We start from the raw sequence: 18,631 nt of genomic DNA, 5'->3' as shown, positions 1-18,631 counted from the left end.
AAAAGGGAGACTGTCCACTTTTTTATACACTGTCTCAGAAGATAAGAATAACAAACATAATGAAATTAAAGAACTGTTATTTTTCACCAGAATATCAATTTCTATTTATTTATTTATTATTTGTTGTGTTTGGCTCCACCCCCTGGTTGTGATTATTATGGTATTTGTTGATAAAATGGAAAAACATAAACTGCGTGGGCATGTCCGTAGAGAGCCCTAAACAGACAGTTTTCACAGTTTTAGTGGTAGCATAGGGCAGAATGAGAAGTATAAATAAGGCAATTATTCCTTTATTTTTTTTTATCTGTTTGCTGGGGTTAACAATGCAATAGATAGATATATTTTTATACATGTTCCATATTTAATTTTGCTATGGAGGCTGTTTAAATTGTATCATGATGTACAACATTAATGAAACATTTAAAAGATGGAAAAAAGATATATGAAATGTATGACAAAGCCAGATGACTGTTTTCTGTTCCTATGATGAAAAAAAAAGCGTGAGCTACGGAAGCCCGAGTGGGAGGGGAGTGAAGCGGGCATAGGGCCTTTGAAGGGAAACAATGGCGGCTGGGCCTGGTGTTTCGCTGCAGAGCGGCAGTCCCGCCAGAGAACTTTCTATATCAGTTCAACAAGGATCCAATCAGACTTTTGGAGACCGTACTAAAACAGAAGATATAACAGGTGCGGACAAGTCTTTCTTTTGACTGTTATTTAAAAGCAATTGAAATCAGTGACCGATGCTACAAAGGCTAGCTAGCTACTGCTAACAGTTCGCTTATCCGAGTATTATTGTTTATAGTTTTCCTTTTGCGTCTTCAACATAGTAAATTATTTATGTTTCACAAAGTAAAGCCGTGCCAATAATAAGATTAGTTAATCTATCTTTTCAAAAGTTAAATTGTGAACGAATGTTAAACGTAGGCTAACAAACTGCCTCAACACCAAGATAAACATAAGATATCACAGAGCTAAATTCAAATATTTCTTCTACATAACTGTTATATGTAGCGTCTCTTGAGTTGCAGCGTTGATCCATAAAAGTGATTGCTTAATAACAGCTTATATTAAATGTCATAAGAGATTATTACACACTTATTAGCTGTAGCTGACAGTTGTGTGTAAAAACGAATTTGTTTTTAGGCTTGTCAAAGAGGTAGGCGTACTTGTTTTTCCTTTTATAATGATATATTCTTATTGCAATGATGTAATTGCCTTAAAGTCGATCGGACCTTCTTAACCCACACAGTGGAACATGAGTTGTCACTAATTTTTTTTATTTCCTTTACAATGTTGAGCGTTATGTGCAAAATATGAAAACAATAAATAAATAAATAAAATGCTAATTGTGAAGACTCAACTTTTTTTATAGAATGCACTTTAGAGAACAACTTTGAAATAATTTTCCTTCTAAAGATGCACAAATCATAGATAAAAAAAAAAGATTAATAATTAAAACCCAATGCAGAAATATATTGTAATTTTGCAGCCCATTGCCATATAATTTAGATATACGGGCACATCTTTGCATTGTTTGTTGATGTCTGAATAATTCAGACTTCGACCCCCAGTCTTACCTTGAGCCTTGTTCTACTGAAGGTTTCTTCCTGTTAAAAAGGACTTTTTCCTCTCCACTGTCGCTACAAGCATGCTTGGTGTGAGGGATGGCCTTCGAGTCAATGAGTCCATGCAATCAACTGGTTTTCCTTAGATAGAAAACTTTGAATCAGTCTGACTGTATGATCTGGTTGAATGGTCTCTGTAAAGTGCTTTGAGATGACGTGTTGTGAATTGGCACCATATAAATAAGCTGAGTTGAATTGAATTGACCTTTACAGTTAACACATAGCATCACCTTCACCCACTGTTGGAAATCATATTATCACCAAAAGACCAACATCACGACGGTCAAGCGAAGAGGAAGAAATGTGCTTTGGGGCAGTTTTTCTTCTTTTTTATAGGTATAGGATTAGGGATCACTTAGCTTCATTGAGAGGCAGATTGATGAGGTAGGGTATAACTAAACACATTTTTTTTCCTCGAACGAGAACATCAAAGACAGCCGCAGGAATGATGTCCTAGTGTGATTTAACACATAGCTACCACAAAGGGAAACAAAAAGGATTGGCTGTATAAAGCTTTAAAAAAAGTAATGGATTGGCTTATCTAGTATAATATGTAATTTTATCCTATAATATTGATATGACTTTTAAATGCATTTTAAAATACATTATAGTCCATGATTTACAGCATTTGTCACTGACTGATTTTTAATGTTTTATGTGTTTGTTTTTTTAAAAGAAAAAATGTATTTTAATTTTGTGTTAGAGAAATTTTAGAAACTTATTAAAAGTGATTATTATAATTTTTTCATTACATTGTGGGCATAAGAGTATAATAATCATATTGTAGCCAACAAAACTAAGAAATGTGTTATGATAAAAGTTCTGGCCATATCGTCCAGCTTCAGAGTTTATCCAGTCTTTGGATGTCAGTCCTGCATGGTTCTTTCAGTCGCACCTTTGGATTTACCAATTGATAACTATGGATCTCTGTAAAGTGCTATAACCTCTCCCAAGATGGGTCCAGTCCTAGTGGTCAGCTGTTGAAAATGTTCGAATGCTAGATATCAAAGGGTTTGTCTCCCAAGTTCTTATTGTGATTCATAAGTTAATTTTCAACATATATGTGATGTTTATCTTAAGCTTTGCTTTTTGCTGTCTTTTTTCCATTAGAATTACACTGCCATCAAAGTTGTATACTTATTTTCTTTTAACCATAAAAATAATTATGCATCCCTGCTGTATACTAAAGGTAAAATGGAGGATTTTTGTGATTTTTTTTGTGACCTCCCCTCTCTAATTAAATTTTAAAAATGCACCTGCACAACCCTTTACCCGGTATTAAATGCGTATGAGAGCATGCATGAGCCCATTTCTCCTCAAGGAAGTTTGAGGATACAATGATAAGACGGTCGCTCAGATGGATCTCATTTATCCCATATTTATATTTAAAAAGTTTCCCCGCAAATTAGACTACTGGTACATTAAAAGAAATCATGATATGCTTCTATGTGTATGTGCAAATTAGAAAATAAATAAACGTATCTTCCCAGGAAAGTTACAATATATAGGTAGATAACTTTTATCAGCAGTGAAGTGAAATGGATATCTCCAAATAGCTTGAAAAACTTTACCTGTCTAGTAGAAACTTCGCAACTGAGGCATCAGTGGGAAGCCCTACCAGTGCTTTCAGTGTACGCCAACACGGAAAATAATCTCCCAAAAACACTCAGGTCTTCGTAGATGCTTTTCATCTTACGACCCTCTGCCTTTTTCAAAGAACCGCAGTGAGAAAGGCGAGCTGCAGTGACTGACAACGTAGCTCACCACACATATATGCCTGAAAGTGTGCATGTGCGGAAAAAGATAGCTACCTGGGTACGGGCACATAAGAAGGCCTTGTGTAAACATTTCAATTGTAGGATTGACAATTAGAAGTACCACTTATTTTGATGATCCACCCAGGAAAAAGAAAATCCTCCACTATACCTTTAATTGACTTGATCCTGAATTTTCTCTCTTTTGTTTTTTTTCTTTGTTTAGAAGCAGAAAAGCAGAGTCGCATGGCTGCTCTGCTGGAGCGGCTTCATGCTAAACACAATGCTTCGCGGCCATGGGAGGGGACCTTCAATGTTGTGCGTCAAGCAATGGTGAGACGAACACCTTACACAAAATTATCTGAAAATATACAATAAATCTCTAATATTGAGGAGCTTCTAACCAGTCGACAAACACTTTCTGATATCTTACGTTAAGGTTCAAATAGAAAACACAAACTTATAGTTTCTCATTTGATAGTATGTACGAAATTAAATACATCACACGTTAAAAAATATCCAGCATTTTGTTGTTTATAGCATAAAATAATTCACTAAGATAGCAGACAATGCTAAATTCCTAATTCGGTCACGTGACCCACAGAGGCGCTGTAGGATGCCGTGACATCATTTTAGTCAGTAAGTAGTCATTCTACATTGCGAGTCAAATTTTATTTACCTTTGTGATTGAGTTTTTATCCTTTAACGATGACGAATGCGAAGCAATCAGAGTCTTAGTGGTTTTTATAATGCTCGCTGTTTTAATCACCGCTGCTAAATGTTCTTTGATCTTATGCAGAGCCGATGGAAGTTCATTATCTTTCAGAACATTTTACAGATGGTTCTGTGCTTTAATTAGTTTAAATCAGAGTTTAACCTTTGTTTGAAGAGGGGATCGCAGGATTCGGATTGATTCTTTGGTGGCTGGGTTTTTGGTATATGGAATCCAACTGATGCTGTAGAAGCAGGATTGATGATGAAAGAATCTACTGTGATGTGATCCGAACATAGATTACTGTATGGGCTTGGACGCCACAGATTATCCTGTTGATTTTTGTTTAATCGATTTACTTTCCGGATCAAAATTTGACACAAAACCTGGTCCTTTGGATAATTAAGCATTACTTTTCCTGATCCAAAGCCATTCCTACAATTGGCAGCAGTACAATAGACCATTTAATGACATTTAACAATCCTTTCAGAGTTCTTAACAATACGTGAAGTAGTGTTTCTATATATCTGTCTGAGGATGTTTGACTACACTGACGTCACAGCTGTGTTTCGTCACGTGACTGCTCGAGAGGCTCCCACCATACTGTAAAATTCTCTTGATTTTTATTACTTGAAGCATTTTTTGTCTGATTCAGACCAGCCACATTGAAAAAAGAAAGGATAATCTACCATCACACACGATAAAACTGCTCCTTTCTATTTCAACTTTGAGTCATTTTGTAGTTAGATTAACCAAAATCACCTAATATGCCAGAAAATGCATAAACTAACTAATTTACTGTTCTTTAGCCATTTGAATTAGCCTAACTAGTGAAGTAAAGCTGTTCTAATGATGGACTGTAGCCTTAATGTGATCATATGAGGCTGCAAATTTGGAAGCGCCACAGATGGGTCATAACAGCTACCAGGTTAATCCAAAAAAAGCTTGCATTTGTTTGGATGCAAGGTGCAGGCGTTATGTGAGGTGCTGTCGCATGCCTCACATAACTCCAGCAGATTTGCATGGCGGGCAACATTCCCTTCCTTCATTAAATAGAAGGTGCTTCTGTCTGCTCCTAACAGGCTTTAACTCAGCGAGTCGATCGCAGTGCTTCATTCATAATGGAAAGCCAAACAGCTGCAGCGGTGTTCCTGGGTCCATCAGATCCTCTATAGATCTACAGCTTGATGTGGATCACTTTCTTGTGGTGCTTCTATCAGACCAGGACCTGAAACTGTAATCTCGCTTTAGGGTGGGATTACCCAGACAACAGAGGTAGGGTGAGGCCGCAACCTAGAGCTCAGGCAGGAGCAGGGGGAGATCAGAGCAAGAAGTGGGGCAGAGAGTACACTAGAGCTGTCACAATGTTGCCGGGCGGCCGCACCCACCTCTAGGAAGCTAACAGCGGGAGATCAGAGCAGCTCTTTGGGCTAAAAGTGTAGGACGAATAATGAATGATTTCACTGTCGCATTAAGGGCTTAATTAAAAAAGCTTTTTAAAAGGCCACCGAGGAACCTCTTAAGAGCACTACTCACTTCACCCTATGGCAGCATTGTTTTTAGCTTGGTCTCCACTTTGCTCCTTTACCCTACATCATAGCCACATCAGATTCCTTATTTCTTGTCATTTTGTAACAAGACCCCAAAGTCTAGATTATCCAGCAACCGTTGCTGTGCACTCATCTCAGGTGTCGCCATTGCTTCGCTATAATCGTTCCTGTTGCATTGCTAGGATAGCATCATTGTATCACTTTTCTTCGCAGCACTCCTGAATGGCCTCTACATATGAACAACATGTTGTTAGAAAGGAGTTAGGTGTGAAAGCATCAAAGAGGTGATTCAGCTATGTGTGGCATTGTGTGCTTATTAAAGTCAATAACTTCATAAACTGATACAAGCTGTGAAATATACCTACTAAAATATATGTACGATATTTTATATGCATAGAAATTTTATGAAATCGTACTAGATTTAGTCAATCTTATTTTAAATTATTAGTTTTTCTGTAAGTATCCTATTATTAATATATATTTTAACTGCCCACATGGTGTTTCAGGAGAAACGTGGCGTGATGAATGAAGCGGGTCATCAGCTCCTCCTGAACTGTTTGGAGACCCTTCAGAAAGCTCTGAAAGGTGAGGTTGTTGAATCTAAGAAGGTTTGGATTTCAAACAAATAACTTCCCCTACTAGAAATCAAAACTGTGCTTGTTTGTTTAAACCAATATTGCAATTGTGATTTTATTTTGGATTTCTTGAACACTACCCACAAGCCTGTAGATGTTTTACTCAATGGTTTCATTGATTTACATATAAGTGCATAAAAATGGCCCACTCAGGTGTTTTGTGAATTACTGCTTCAGAAACAAACTGGATTGAATTTAAAGATCATTTTTAAAAACATCCCCTACTTAATGTAAAAAAAAAGGTCAGATTTACAGTTGTGTGTTGAGATTTATTTATGTGAGCTCTGAGAATCTCTTTGATAATGAATTATTTAGTTTACATCAGATATGTCAAAGGTGTTGAGAGAGAAGCTAGAGTCGCGCATCTTTGCTGTTAAAAAGTGTTTCAGCTTTATTTCAAAACTATTTTTTACAGATTTGATGCTTTAATCTCTTTATTTTAGGGTTTCGGGCATTTAGGCACAACTAACAGCAGTCTATGTGTTTTTCCCCATTAGTTTGTCTGCCTTTATCTGAACTCTAGGATTTCTAACATACTACCACCATTGCCTAAACCAGCATGCATGTAGGGATGCAAACACATAACTGAGTATATGATTTGGATAAAAATTTGTTCCATTCGATTAACAGATAACTTCCACTTAGGCAGACCCTTTTTCATGTTGTAGTGTGGCTGCTATCCAGAAGAGGGCACCACTGTTATCCTTAAGCCAACCTATAATAGTTGTAAGAGGAAATAGTTCCTAACCTTAATTTGAAAGGATCCAAACCTTTTCAAGTATGGAATTATTTTACATAGTTTAATGACAACAAAGATGTAGAATTGCCTTTATGCGGTTCTGTTGTAACTAAAACACTCAACCAGCTCCTCAAGCTAGCACCTGAATAGCTCCCATATTTTTTTGGCCGAACAGCAATCGAGTTTGCTTAAGGATAAAATGGCCAATATCATTTTTTATTACAAATCAATGTGGCCTGGCTAATGAACGCATTATACTGCATGTCTTTTATTGGTTCTTGCATTTTTTTAAAATGTATATTGTAAAGGTATTAAGGTTTTCTGATTCTTTTTTCTGATTCTTTTTTTTCCAGTCTCATCTCTCCCCTCCATGACTGATCGGCTGGAGTCTATAGCTCGACAAAACATGTAAGTGTCATGTTTTATCCTTTCTTACTTAATGTCTTTTTTGTTTTGTTGCTATACTGCAGCATGGAATAAGATAGAAAAATATAGTGATCTGTTTCAGGTTTAATTATTATTCTCCTGTATTTGTAGGTTGGGCTCTCACCTCAGTCCAACAAAAACAGAGTGCTACATCACGTCAGACATGTTTTATGTAGAGGTGCAGCTGGATGCTGGTGGCCAGTTGGTGGACGTCAAGGTTGCTCATCAAGGGGAAAACCCGACGGTTAGTATATAGAAAGTCTGGTGTAACAATGTCTTAAGATAAGAGATTATCTGAAAGAGGCTTTCTCAAAGACTGTGGACTTTCCTTGGATTCTTTAAATGCTTGCAATTTATATTTCTTTTTTCTTTTTCTTTTGGTGGTTCCAGAGTTGTCCTGAACTTAGCCAACATCTGAGGTGGGTTAAGCAATAATTTCAAAGCTTTCTTTATTTTAATACCCTCTGTAATGTAGGCTATGCCTTATGGTAATAATATCTAAATGACAGCCATTGCATTTTTCTTTTCTTTCTTTAGTGAAAAGAACTTTGAAGCCTTTTCTAAACATCTCAAAGGACTGGTTGATTTATACCGGCTTCCTGGAGACAAGTAAGTTTCTTGTGACGTGTTCTTGCACATCTTTGAGTTCATTGAGATTGTTATAATTGCTGGGCTTTTTATTATCAAGCCACTGTTCTGATGAGGTAAAAAGCAACTAGTATTTATTCATCAACAAGTACTTATATTCCTTAATTAAATTAAGGAGTTCTATTCTATTGATCTATTAATTGAGTTTAGGTTTTGCTGCTGTGTAAAATTTTCTATTGAAATCAGTGTGAACAGCATAAAAAATTGTCCTCTTGCTTATTTTGCAGTCTGTAAAATATGGGAATGTGATTTTATACATTAAAAGTACAAAAGTAAGGAATATCTAATATCAGTTTGTTATATTATATATTTATAATAAAATGTAATTTATCACAAATGGACAATACAGTATCCTCTATCCTGTTGTCTAGAAGACAGTATATAATAACTGTTACAGTTATTGTTTATTCAGTTATAAATTAACCCCCAAAAATTATTTAAACTTGTTTATCTATGATTGATCCAAAGAAAAACAAACAGGCAATTAGATAACAAGCAGGCGTGGTGGATGCTGATAGTACTGGCCAAATAATGCTCTTTACTGGTTTATTGTTCTAATTAAACCCCACAATGCTCTACTATAGCACGATGATGCAATCCTGATGTGATCCGAGTCCAACCATGCAGTCGCTTTATTTTGAAACCACTTCTGGTGTAGTAAAAAGCATTTAGCTCCTTGGCGGACACTTAATCTGCAAAGGAGCTAAATGCATTAAGGAATAGGGAGGATTATTCAAGCTAATATTTGCACAGCTGAACAGCGGCGCTAACGCATCGCTTCCGCTGGGTGTAAGTGATCCTTCCCTCTGTCCTTACATTCCAGGTCCCCTCCTCTGTATCCTTCTTTCATCTTCCTTTCTTTATTCTCATTAAAAGGCATCAATAAAATTGCATTGAATGTATTTGTTTTATATGTTAAAATGAACATAATTAAAAAGAGAATTTGTGACACTTCATTACTAGCTGTGGCAATATTTTACTGACGATAAACCAATCAAAGTATTGTGGTGGATTCTCCATCTATGTTTTAAGTAAAATAGGATTTAACATTTTAAAATGTCCCTAACAACCAACGATGGGAGTTAGCCAGATTAGCATAACTTTAAACAGCAGTGTGTATGTGAATTTCATATAAACTATAGATCATCGACATTGATTTTTTTTTTTTAGAAGGCTGCTAGCTTTTCTAAATTTAACATATTATACGATCGACTAAAACTTGAGAAAGTTAAAGCATAAACTTTTATGTAATAAGTTGTTTTATTTGCTTTTATCTCGGTCCTTTTTAAAAAGTACCACCTTGAATGATGAGTTGACTTCTGTTCTTCCTCTTATCTGATCATCTAGTTGACACTAAAGACGGCTAACTTTAAGTCTTCTTGCCTCCATATAAACTTCAACACAAAAAAAGCCCTCCAATGTCCCTCAGTGGTTAATTAAGTCTGATTTTATGTTGTTTTTAGAAAACAAGTTTAAAAATACTTTTTGCATTATTGTGTTTCAGTAAGCTGAAAACAAAGATGTATATAGCACTACAGTCTTTGGAACTCGATCTTACCAAGATGATGCACATGTTTAGGTAAGTTAACAGCCTGCTGTTTTGATTCATTCCTCAGGGAAAAAACAGATGATTATAACATTACAGTGAGTGTTGATGCATCCATAATATTTCTATAAAATTAACTCTGGCTTTAAGAATTTGTTTGTGTGGACTGCAATGAGGCCATGTCATGTTTAGCAAGTTGGTGTAGAGAAATTAACAGATGTTGAAGGAGAAAGCTGTTGATTGATAAGTAGCAAAATGCTCCGTTCGTTCATGTGTTTGGGTCTTTTTTCCTGTCTGTTAGGTTAGCAATGAATGCTAATGTGGTCGAAACTATTCTTCATGGGTGTGTTGGCTGGCTGACTCCCCGGAGTGGTGGAAATCTGGTGTCTCTTCAGTGCTACGTGTCCCCTTATGACATATTTGAGGTGGACTTAACAGATAATAATGGTAAGTTCAGTTATGAACGGAGGAAGAAGCCTCTTTGTTATCACTGTACTTTGAGAAGATGGCAACATTTCAATGTGCCCTTAAAGCGTCGACCAAGAGAACAATTCCCAAGGTTCCTACTGGGATGTCCCCATCAGATATCGATGTTGAAACTTGGTCAGTCTGGTGAGTCTAAAACAGACCGAACCAATCGCATCTCTCCAGGTGGACCCATAATGCAGCAGCGCTTTTTCTGTAACCATAAAGGTCAAGATTGTAGCTGCAGCAAAGGGATTTTTTTAATTGTGCCCTTTATAAAAAGTTCCAAAAGAGCTGTTTAGATCATTAATATATTAAAAACTGGTTGATATAGGAGCTTTTCTTTTTAAATTTGACATGTTTGCATCACAACACTTAAGGACCTGATTGGTTCTATCAGAATATAGTAGCCCTCATCTTAAATCTCTGATATACAAAAGGTGTTATAATATCAGTATAGTTTTTTTTTTATCATTCCACACTACAAGATGAGTAAAAAAAGTATGTAATACTCGTGCTGATATGGTATCTGGGTAATATCGGTATTGGTCAATACTCAAAGCTGGAGTATTGTAAATGAAAGTTTTTATCCAGACAGTCCTCTTTCCTACACACACTTAAAAACCCTTTTTTTTTTTCATTTTCAAAAGTACAGAATGTGACAACCCAATGAACTTAATTTCCCATTAATTTGCTTCATCGTATGAAGCATTACACATACTATTACATATGCCTGAATGCCACAGTAATGACATGATCTTTGATAAATAAACTAAAATAAAATAAAATACTAAAATAGGTTAGTTTTAATGTATTTCTGCTTCGCTTCATAACAGACGTTGACTCTAGTAATCAATAAGCTACTGGAAAAAATATCTACATGTCAACAAGGTTTTATAAAAGATATTGCTGCTGTAGAAACTCTTCTGTTCTGGCTGTGACAATTCAGTTGTAGCAAATATAAAATGATGAAATAATTCAAAACATATTTTTCAAAAACACCTCTATTTGTATTGCTGTTTTTCCACACACAAGGGAATTAAGCTCCATTTTTTTTTGTCATTATGTACTTTCGCTTTATGCTTAAATTTTAAAAGAAAAATTAAAATGTTGCATTTAACAACAAAAAAAAAATGGCTGTCAATATGCTCTATCCAGAGCTTCTCTCATGGAGAAGTTTTAGTTTCAGGTTGTTTAATTCTGTAAAAAATCTTTTGCTTTCTGATTATTTATTGATTAATCTAAAAAGAAAAATTGGAAGATTAATCGATTAGCAAAATAATTGCAAGTTGCAGCCCTGGCCTTAAATAAGTAACCAAAAATTGTAATAAAAATAAAGAAAACCTTTGAGGACAAGGTGAGTCCAAACGGTTCTCTGGTAGTGTATAAATCAGATGATTAAGGAATATGCACTGTGCATATCCCATACACTATTCTTGGAATATTTTGATAAACAATGATTTAAAAGTAAAAATGGGAAATTTAAATACCTTTTTGCTCTCTGTACAACTTTAGTTTCAGGTTGAACTGGACTTGTGTAATAAAATGGGTCTAAGATACCAAAAACGAAACACCAAAATGCCATTTTTGTTTTTTTACAAACATTATAAATGTACCACTCTTCACAAAAGCAGCTGTAAAGAATCTGTGTTTGGTCTGTTTGTTGACCCTGCATAAAGTAAGACTCAAATACTATTAAAACAGGTTAAGTAAAGGTTAGTTTTTAAATGGTATATCACTGCAGAAAACCAACAACAGTTCTCTGAGATCGTATTACATTTTGAGATGAAACGTGTAGCAGCCCTGGGTACCTGATCAATATCTTGTCAACCCTTTGACTTATCTCTATACGTGTTCACTGCTCTTTATAGTTCCACGCTCCCTGGGTGTCAGTGTATCTGTGACCATCGAGGGAACTTCAGCTGTGTATAAGCTCCCGATCGCTCCCCTCATCACCGGATCCCACCCTGTTGATAACAAAGGGTAAGTGTTGATTGCCATAAACACCCTTTTCTTTTTTATTGTGTTATGTTAAGTATTATTTAATTTTAACAGCATATCTTTATTTTGGGCTTTATTTTAGCACACCGTCTTTTTCCACTGTGAGCAACTCAAACAGCGTGGACCTGCCGGCCTGTTTTTTCCTCAAGATGAACCGCCCCATGCCTTTCTCACTCTCCTTCATCCAGAGGCTATGCAATGCCACTTGTGAGATCTCATTCATAGATACCCTTGAGTTTGTTATGCCAAGGTAGAGTTTGTGACCTTTAAGGATTCAGGGCTAAATCTGTCTTTTCTTCTCAACCCTAGCGATCCCCGTGTTTGAGACGTCACCCAACCTCTCACCTCTTTACCAGTTAATTGTTCAGAGTCAGCTGCAGCTTCTGGAGGAGGGGAGCTCTGTGCCTGCTACGTTGCACAACATGCACTTTTATTCTGTGAGCTGATATCTGATTCCTTCTATATTGATTCTTAGACCCGTAGTACTTCTTATGTCTTGTAATTCTACTACCTCATTTCAGTTATAAATCGTATTAGATTAAATTAATGGGAATCCTTCTTTTTGTTTTAGGGAGAAAAAAACGTTTGTCTTTCATGCACATTTATTGAATTTTATTTTTCAGGTCTTACCAGACCAGCAACACTGTTATTTCCTAAACGGTGATGCACCAGTGCACGATGGGCACTCATTACAAGGAGCAATGGTGTCCAAGATCCCCTTTCGCCACCCAGCACAGGTTCCCCTCTTGCTGGATATCATTCGCCATCAGGCGGCATACAACACTCTCATTGGCAGCTGTGTCAAACAGACATCTGTTAAAGAAGGTGAGTGGCAATGACATAGCTTTACAAAATCATCCAGCAAACTTCCTTTGTTTATGTTTTTTTGCTTTCAATAGAGTCCAATTTCTTTTGTGTGTTTTTTTATTTTTTTTGCAGACAGTGCAGGTCTTCTGCAGTTCGAAGTCTGTCCGCTCACTGATTCAAGTTTCAGCGTCTCCTTCCAGCATCCCGTCAATGAATCTTTAGTCTGTGGTAAGTTGCAAAAATGTTCCAGCTTAGTTTTAAGCAGAATGATGCATAACTATTATTTACAATATTTAAATTATAAATGGTTCATACACATCTTGGAAGATATGGATAAACATGGCAAAAATAAGTTAGAGTATTGGGGAAAAAAGTGAAAGTTATTAGACTTTGTCAAGTCTTTGTCAAATTTCTAAAATCAAAGAGTAATTGCATTGATTTTTGTCCCAAACATTAACATTGTAATCTAATATTTACGAACAGATTTTTCAGTCATTAAAAAAGGGATTTAATTACCAATTTTAGACACTGTTTAGATCATTTCAAATATTTAAACCTTTTCTCAAGCTCTTGAACTGGTTTTGGCATGATGGGCCTCAGTATGTCGTCCCTCCAACCTCCAAGCTCATTGGGAGTTTAATTTCAGATGAGTTTATCTAACATTCTTACTTCAAATTGGATGAAAATAATGAATTTAAAATACATTCCTGTCGTTGCACTGGTCAAATAGCCACATCTTACACTTCATGTGGTGTGGGCACCACTTGTCGCCTATACACTTAATCCATGTGGCATTTATGTATTTTTAATGTTTTACAATTATCCCCTATAGTACAAGGCCTTTCATTTAGTTACCCAGTTATTAGCAGAGAATCACCAGTTGATGGAAAGTTACTTATTCAATGTCTTAGTGTTGGGTTCATTTCTGAACACAGAAACTGGAATTTCAAACAGTATCCAAAGGCTACTCTGTTTCATGTTCCTTATTTTTTCTGGCCTCTTTTAGTCGTCATGGAGGTGATTGACTCTAGGCAGGTCTCCTGCCACCTGTATAAAGGCCCATCAGATGCTTTGATCTGTACGGATGAGTTTATAACTAAAGTCGTCACAAGGTGAGCTTCTTTTTTCACTATTCTAAATGCCTTCATATAAAGAGTGCATTTGGTATTAATTGTTTCCTCACCATTGTAGATGCATGTCCATTCCTGTTACCATGCGGGCCATTCGGAGGAAAGCTGAGACCATCCAGGCAGACACTCCAGCCCTCTCTTTAATAGCCCAGACAGTGGAGATCATGGTGAAGAATAACCCACCTCCCTCCGGCAGTCCTACTTACAATATGGTGGCAGGAGATGGAACCAACCCAATGGGACTACCTGGGCTTACTGGTGGCAACACACCTACTAGTGGACCACCTGGGGGACCTAATTATGCAGGTCCAATCAGTTCTATCTTTGGAATGTCCCGTTCTGACAGACAAGCCCAGGGAGAGTGTCTGACCCCAGGAGGGGTTGCTGGCCAGCAGCAGCAACAGCAAGGCCATTCAGACGACTACAGCAAAGTCACTCAGAACCCCATTCTGACCAGTTTGTTACAGATAACTGGAAATGTTGGTTCCAGTCCCAGCTCCCAGAATGCACCACAGCCCCATCAAACTCCCCCACCAACTTCATCCCCTGCCAGCAACACAAAGAGTCACCCTATGCTGATGAACCTGTTAAAAGATAACCCCACACAGGATTTTGCTGCGCTGTACAGCTCGAGTCCCTTAGAGCGACAGAATTCCTCATCAGGTTCTCCACGAACAGATAGCATGGGCGGGGCTTGTCCTAGTGGCAACGGCAAGGGGAAGAAGAAGCGTCCTCGCGGCCCTGAAAAGGGAGGAGTGTTGCCTGGAGTAGGTGCAGGTGGAGGAGGTGGCGGGCTGAGTGTGAAACCTCAACCGGGTTCCTCCATGCCACAGCACCTCCAGCACCACTCGGTTGCTCATGAGGATGATTTCCACCGCAAGCTGCTCTCAATGGACGTGGACGCTTCTCAGAATTCTATATTTGATGTTAACCTCCCTGGTGATGGCTTGGACACACACCACAGCATAACTCCAGCACTTAGCCAGTGTGGAACGCCCCCACCAGGCTCTGGCATGGCTTACCCACAGTCTCATGTTCAGTCTCAGCAGCAACAGGCCGGTTCTGTCCCGCCTCGCATCGTCCGCCTTCCAAGCTCTGACAGCATTGGGCCTGATATTACAGAAATCCTGCAGGATTTACCTGAGCAAACTGGAAAAGGTAGCGGTGGGAGCCATGGGCAACCGGAAGATGGAGGGCCTTTAGGCACTCCCATTCGTGACTCCTCCAGCTCGGGGCAGGGTAGCGCTGTGTTCGATTCGGCAGACATTTTCAATACCAACAGCAACGAAAACCCATTTACTGATGCGGCTGACCTGATTGCTGAGGCAGCCGCGACTGCTGCCACTCCCAACAGTGACTCCTCTTCCACTAACTTCTTTCCTGATGCGTCTGACTTCAACCCTGACCTTTTGACCTCGGGCCATGGCTTCTCACAAAACTACTTTGATGACAGCTCTCCAAGTGCTGATGGAGACATGGATTTGGTAAAAGGCTTTGGGGGAGGTAGCCAGCAGAATACTCCCTCAGGAACTCCACAGAACCCTCCACATGGACAGAGCACTCCAGAGTCCTCACTGAAGGACCCTTTTGATATGGGGGTCTTTGGAGTCAACAGCGGTGGTGGGAAACCACTTTTGGGTCAAGCTCCTGATTTAATAGACACACACAGCGGGGGATCCCAAAGCCCCCTTATGATGGGAATCAGCACTGCATGTTCGGATTTTAAAAATGCAGAACCAAAAATCAAACAGGGACTCATGCGGCCCAAGGATGAGAGTGGGGGAAATGGAGGAAGCGGTTCTGGGATGGGAATGGGAAGCAGCTCAGCAGAGAGTAAACAGGTCAAACGAAGCCGGACACCATCAAGTGAGGGAAAATCTAAAGATAAACCCCCGAAACGCAAAAAGCTCGACCCAGATGGGAAGTCCCCCTCTCACAGCTCAGGGGGGCGACCCTACACGCCTCCCAGTGGTGGTTCAGGCTCAGGAGGAAGCATAAGCGGTGGAGGCTCCAAGTCTCCCGGTAGTTCTGGACGCTCACAAACTCCTCCAGGAGGTGCTACCCCCCCAATCCCCAAAATCACTATTCAGATCCCTAAAGGTACGATCACTGGGGGGAAAACTTCCTCCCACGGTGGATACACCTCCAGCAGCTCTGCGACGAGCGGCTCTGGAGGTGGAAGTGGGACGAGCAGCAGCAGCAAAAGCCACCATTCACATTCTTCTTCCTCTGGAAAGATTAAGTCCAAAGAAGGATCCATGTCGCAGGGCAACAGTTCCAAACCAGGGGGGTCAGGAGGTGGAAGCGGCCAATCACAGATGAAAGGATCCTCTCAAGGTATGAGTGTTGGCAAACCTGGATCATCCCCGATCACTAAGCATGGTCTATCTGGGCCTGGGGGGACTGGAGGTGGAATGGGAAGTGGCAGTAAAATTAAGCCTCAGGGAGGTAAACCTCCGGGTTCACTTATGAATCCCAACATAAAGCCTAACATCTCACCTTCCCATTCCCGCTCCAGCAGCTCCGGTGACAAACTCTCCTCTCCGATGAAAATGCAGCAGTCCCAAGTTCCAGGAACTCCTCCTTCTTCCAAAGCTAAGTCCCCAATTGGATCAGGAAGCAGCAGCTCGGGAGGATCCAAGTCTTCCTCTGGTGGAAGTTCCCAAAAACCCAGTGGCGGGGGTTCCGCTGGTTCTGCATCGTCTTCATCCGGCTCAGCGTCCGGTTCCATGAGCTTCTCTGGTGGATCCCAGTCTCAGTATGGCAGCGGTGGAGGAGGAGGAGGTGGTGGTAATGGGAGTGAAGGAAATAGCGGAGGGAGTGGCGGAGGGGCGGGTCAGAACAATGCTAATAACCCCAACGCCAAAGGGAAGTCTCCCAGTAGAAACAAGAAACCTTCTCTAACAGCAGTCATAGACAAACTAAAGAGTGTGGGCAGCGGAGGAGTTGGGGAGGATGGTTGTGAGGTAGGGACACCAGTTGGAGGTCCCGGGTCAGCATCTACTCCTGGTGGTCCTGGAAATGTTCCCAGCGGACCCTCAAACATGGGTTCTTCTAAACATTCTTCATCCTCTCAAAGCGGAGAATACAAGCGGGAAAAGTCTGATAAAGAGGGAAAGTCCAAAGTGATGGTTTCAGGGGGTAGTAGTGGAGACAAAAAGATGATGGATCCAAAAACTGGAGGGTCAGGTGGAACCACTCTGGCCAAAATCATCATCAGCAAGCCAGATGGTGGCTCCCCCAGCATCAAGGCCAAAGTGACCCTTCAGAAAACCGGGGAGGGATCCGGAGACTCTATGCGTCCGCAGATCTCCAGCCTCAAAGCGTCCCCCCTCTTTAGCGGCTCCACTCCTAAACATGACCGGTCATCGCCAAGCCACAGTCGCTCACCAGGATACACACCTCTGAACCAGGACAGCGAGAGTGAGTCTGGAAGCAGCTCGGTAGCCGAGAAGTCTCACCAGAACAGCCCCAGCTCGGACGATGACCAGACCATGCGCCCCCTTCCCCCCCAGGACTACATGAGCTCCATCCCTCTCAGCTCGGGGGAGAAACACAAAAAGCACAAGAAGGAGAAGAAGAAGCTGAAGGATAAGGATCGAGAGAGAGACAGAGACCGAGAGAGGGACAGGGAGAAGGAGAAGAAGAAGTCCTCCATGTCCATGGGGTCTTCTTCACATTCAACAAAAACAGACAGTTGGTCCCGGTCTCCCATCTCTGCCTCAGATTCATCACTCTCCATGCTTAGTTCAGATCGTCCATCCCGGTCCAGTCCCATGTGTATGGGAAATGAAGATGATGACCTTATGGACTCTGCCCTTATTGGCAACTTTTAAACCTGATTTTAAGAGGTTTTACTTCATTTCTGTCATCTTTTAAAAAGTTTCCTTTTATTTATTCAACTAAAGTCACACAGACAAACAAAAAAAAATAACAGGATGGGCAAAAGTGACCTGTCAAAACCAAACCCAGTGTTTACTGTACCAGTATCATTGAGTTATTTAATGGTTTGGCTGACAGGTTTTGATGGTGGAAGATGCAGATCAAAATCTGCAGCAGAGTTTTAGTTTCCTTTAGCTCCTCTCCAGAAAGGGTTTTAAATCGTGCTTCAAAAATTGATATTGTTTTCTTTTGTTAGAATATTTTATCTCTGAGAATATATCTTGTTGCATGGTGTCTACATTACTGTTGTATGCTGTCCAAAAAGTGTAAAAGAATTTTAAACTGAGAATGATAAACGTTTTGATTTTTAGATGCAGACGAGCATTTTTACTGATCATTATTTAAAAAATGCTGTAAATTAGTCTAGGTACAGAAAAAGGCTACATTTTTTTTTTTTTTTTTGTAGAATCTTAATTCTTGAAATAAATATTTAACTTTTTAAAACTGACTTATCTCCTGTGTTACTGAGTTCTAAAAGTTTTGAATTTTGAAGTATATATTAAAAAAAAACTGCATTTGTTTTGGGTTTTATGTCATGGACCAACGCAAAGTTTAAATTTATTAAGAAGTAAAAATAAAACAATACATGCCTTTACTTTTTCTTTCAAAAATCAGAATTTTGTGGCCATTCCAGCCCCCTTCAATGATTGA

General features: G+C 39.3%; 1 protein-coding gene across 1 annotated transcript; it reads left to right on the top strand.

Annotated features, from left to right (window-relative positions):
* The first annotated feature begins 532 nt into the window (after positions 1–532).
* med1 (mediator complex subunit 1) lies at positions 533–18,394 on the top strand. Its single transcript, XM_015383129.1, has 16 exons — positions 533–684; positions 3,606–3,712; positions 6,148–6,226; positions 7,369–7,423; positions 7,553–7,685; positions 7,832–7,860; positions 7,979–8,050; positions 9,594–9,668; positions 9,937–10,082; positions 11,972–12,083; positions 12,184–12,308; positions 12,411–12,538; positions 12,725–12,926; positions 13,041–13,136; positions 13,915–14,020; positions 14,100–18,394. The coding sequence occupies exons 1-16, from the start codon at positions 564–566 to the stop codon at positions 17,872–17,874; spliced, it is 5,361 nt and encodes a 1,786-aa protein (XP_015238615.1). The 5' UTR covers positions 533–563; the 3' UTR covers positions 17,875–18,394.
* Positions 18,395–18,631: the final 237 nt, after the last annotated feature.

The sequence above is a fragment of the Cyprinodon variegatus genome, unplaced genomic scaffold, assembly GCF_000732505.1.
Source record: "Cyprinodon variegatus isolate N-32 unplaced genomic scaffold, C_variegatus-1.0 Scaffold276, whole genome shotgun sequence".
Lineage (NCBI taxonomy): Eukaryota > Metazoa > Chordata > Actinopteri > Cyprinodontiformes > Cyprinodontidae > Cyprinodon > Cyprinodon variegatus.
The sequence above is the reverse complement of the archived record's forward strand: the minus strand, read 5'-3'. Positions and strand labels throughout refer to the sequence as shown.

Coding starts and splice junctions, on each gene's coding strand:
- med1 (XM_015383129.1), top strand. CDS start 564: ATGGCGGCTGGGCCTGGTGTTTCGCTGCAGAGCGGCAGTCCCGCCAGA. Junction 9,669..9,936: donor AAGATGATGCACATGTTTAG/GTAAGTTAACAG, acceptor CCTGTCTGTTAG/GTTAGCAATGAATGCTAATG. Junction 12,309..12,410: donor GAGGCTATGCAATGCCACTT/GTGAGATCTCAT, acceptor TCTCAACCCTAG/CGATCCCCGTGTTTGAGACG.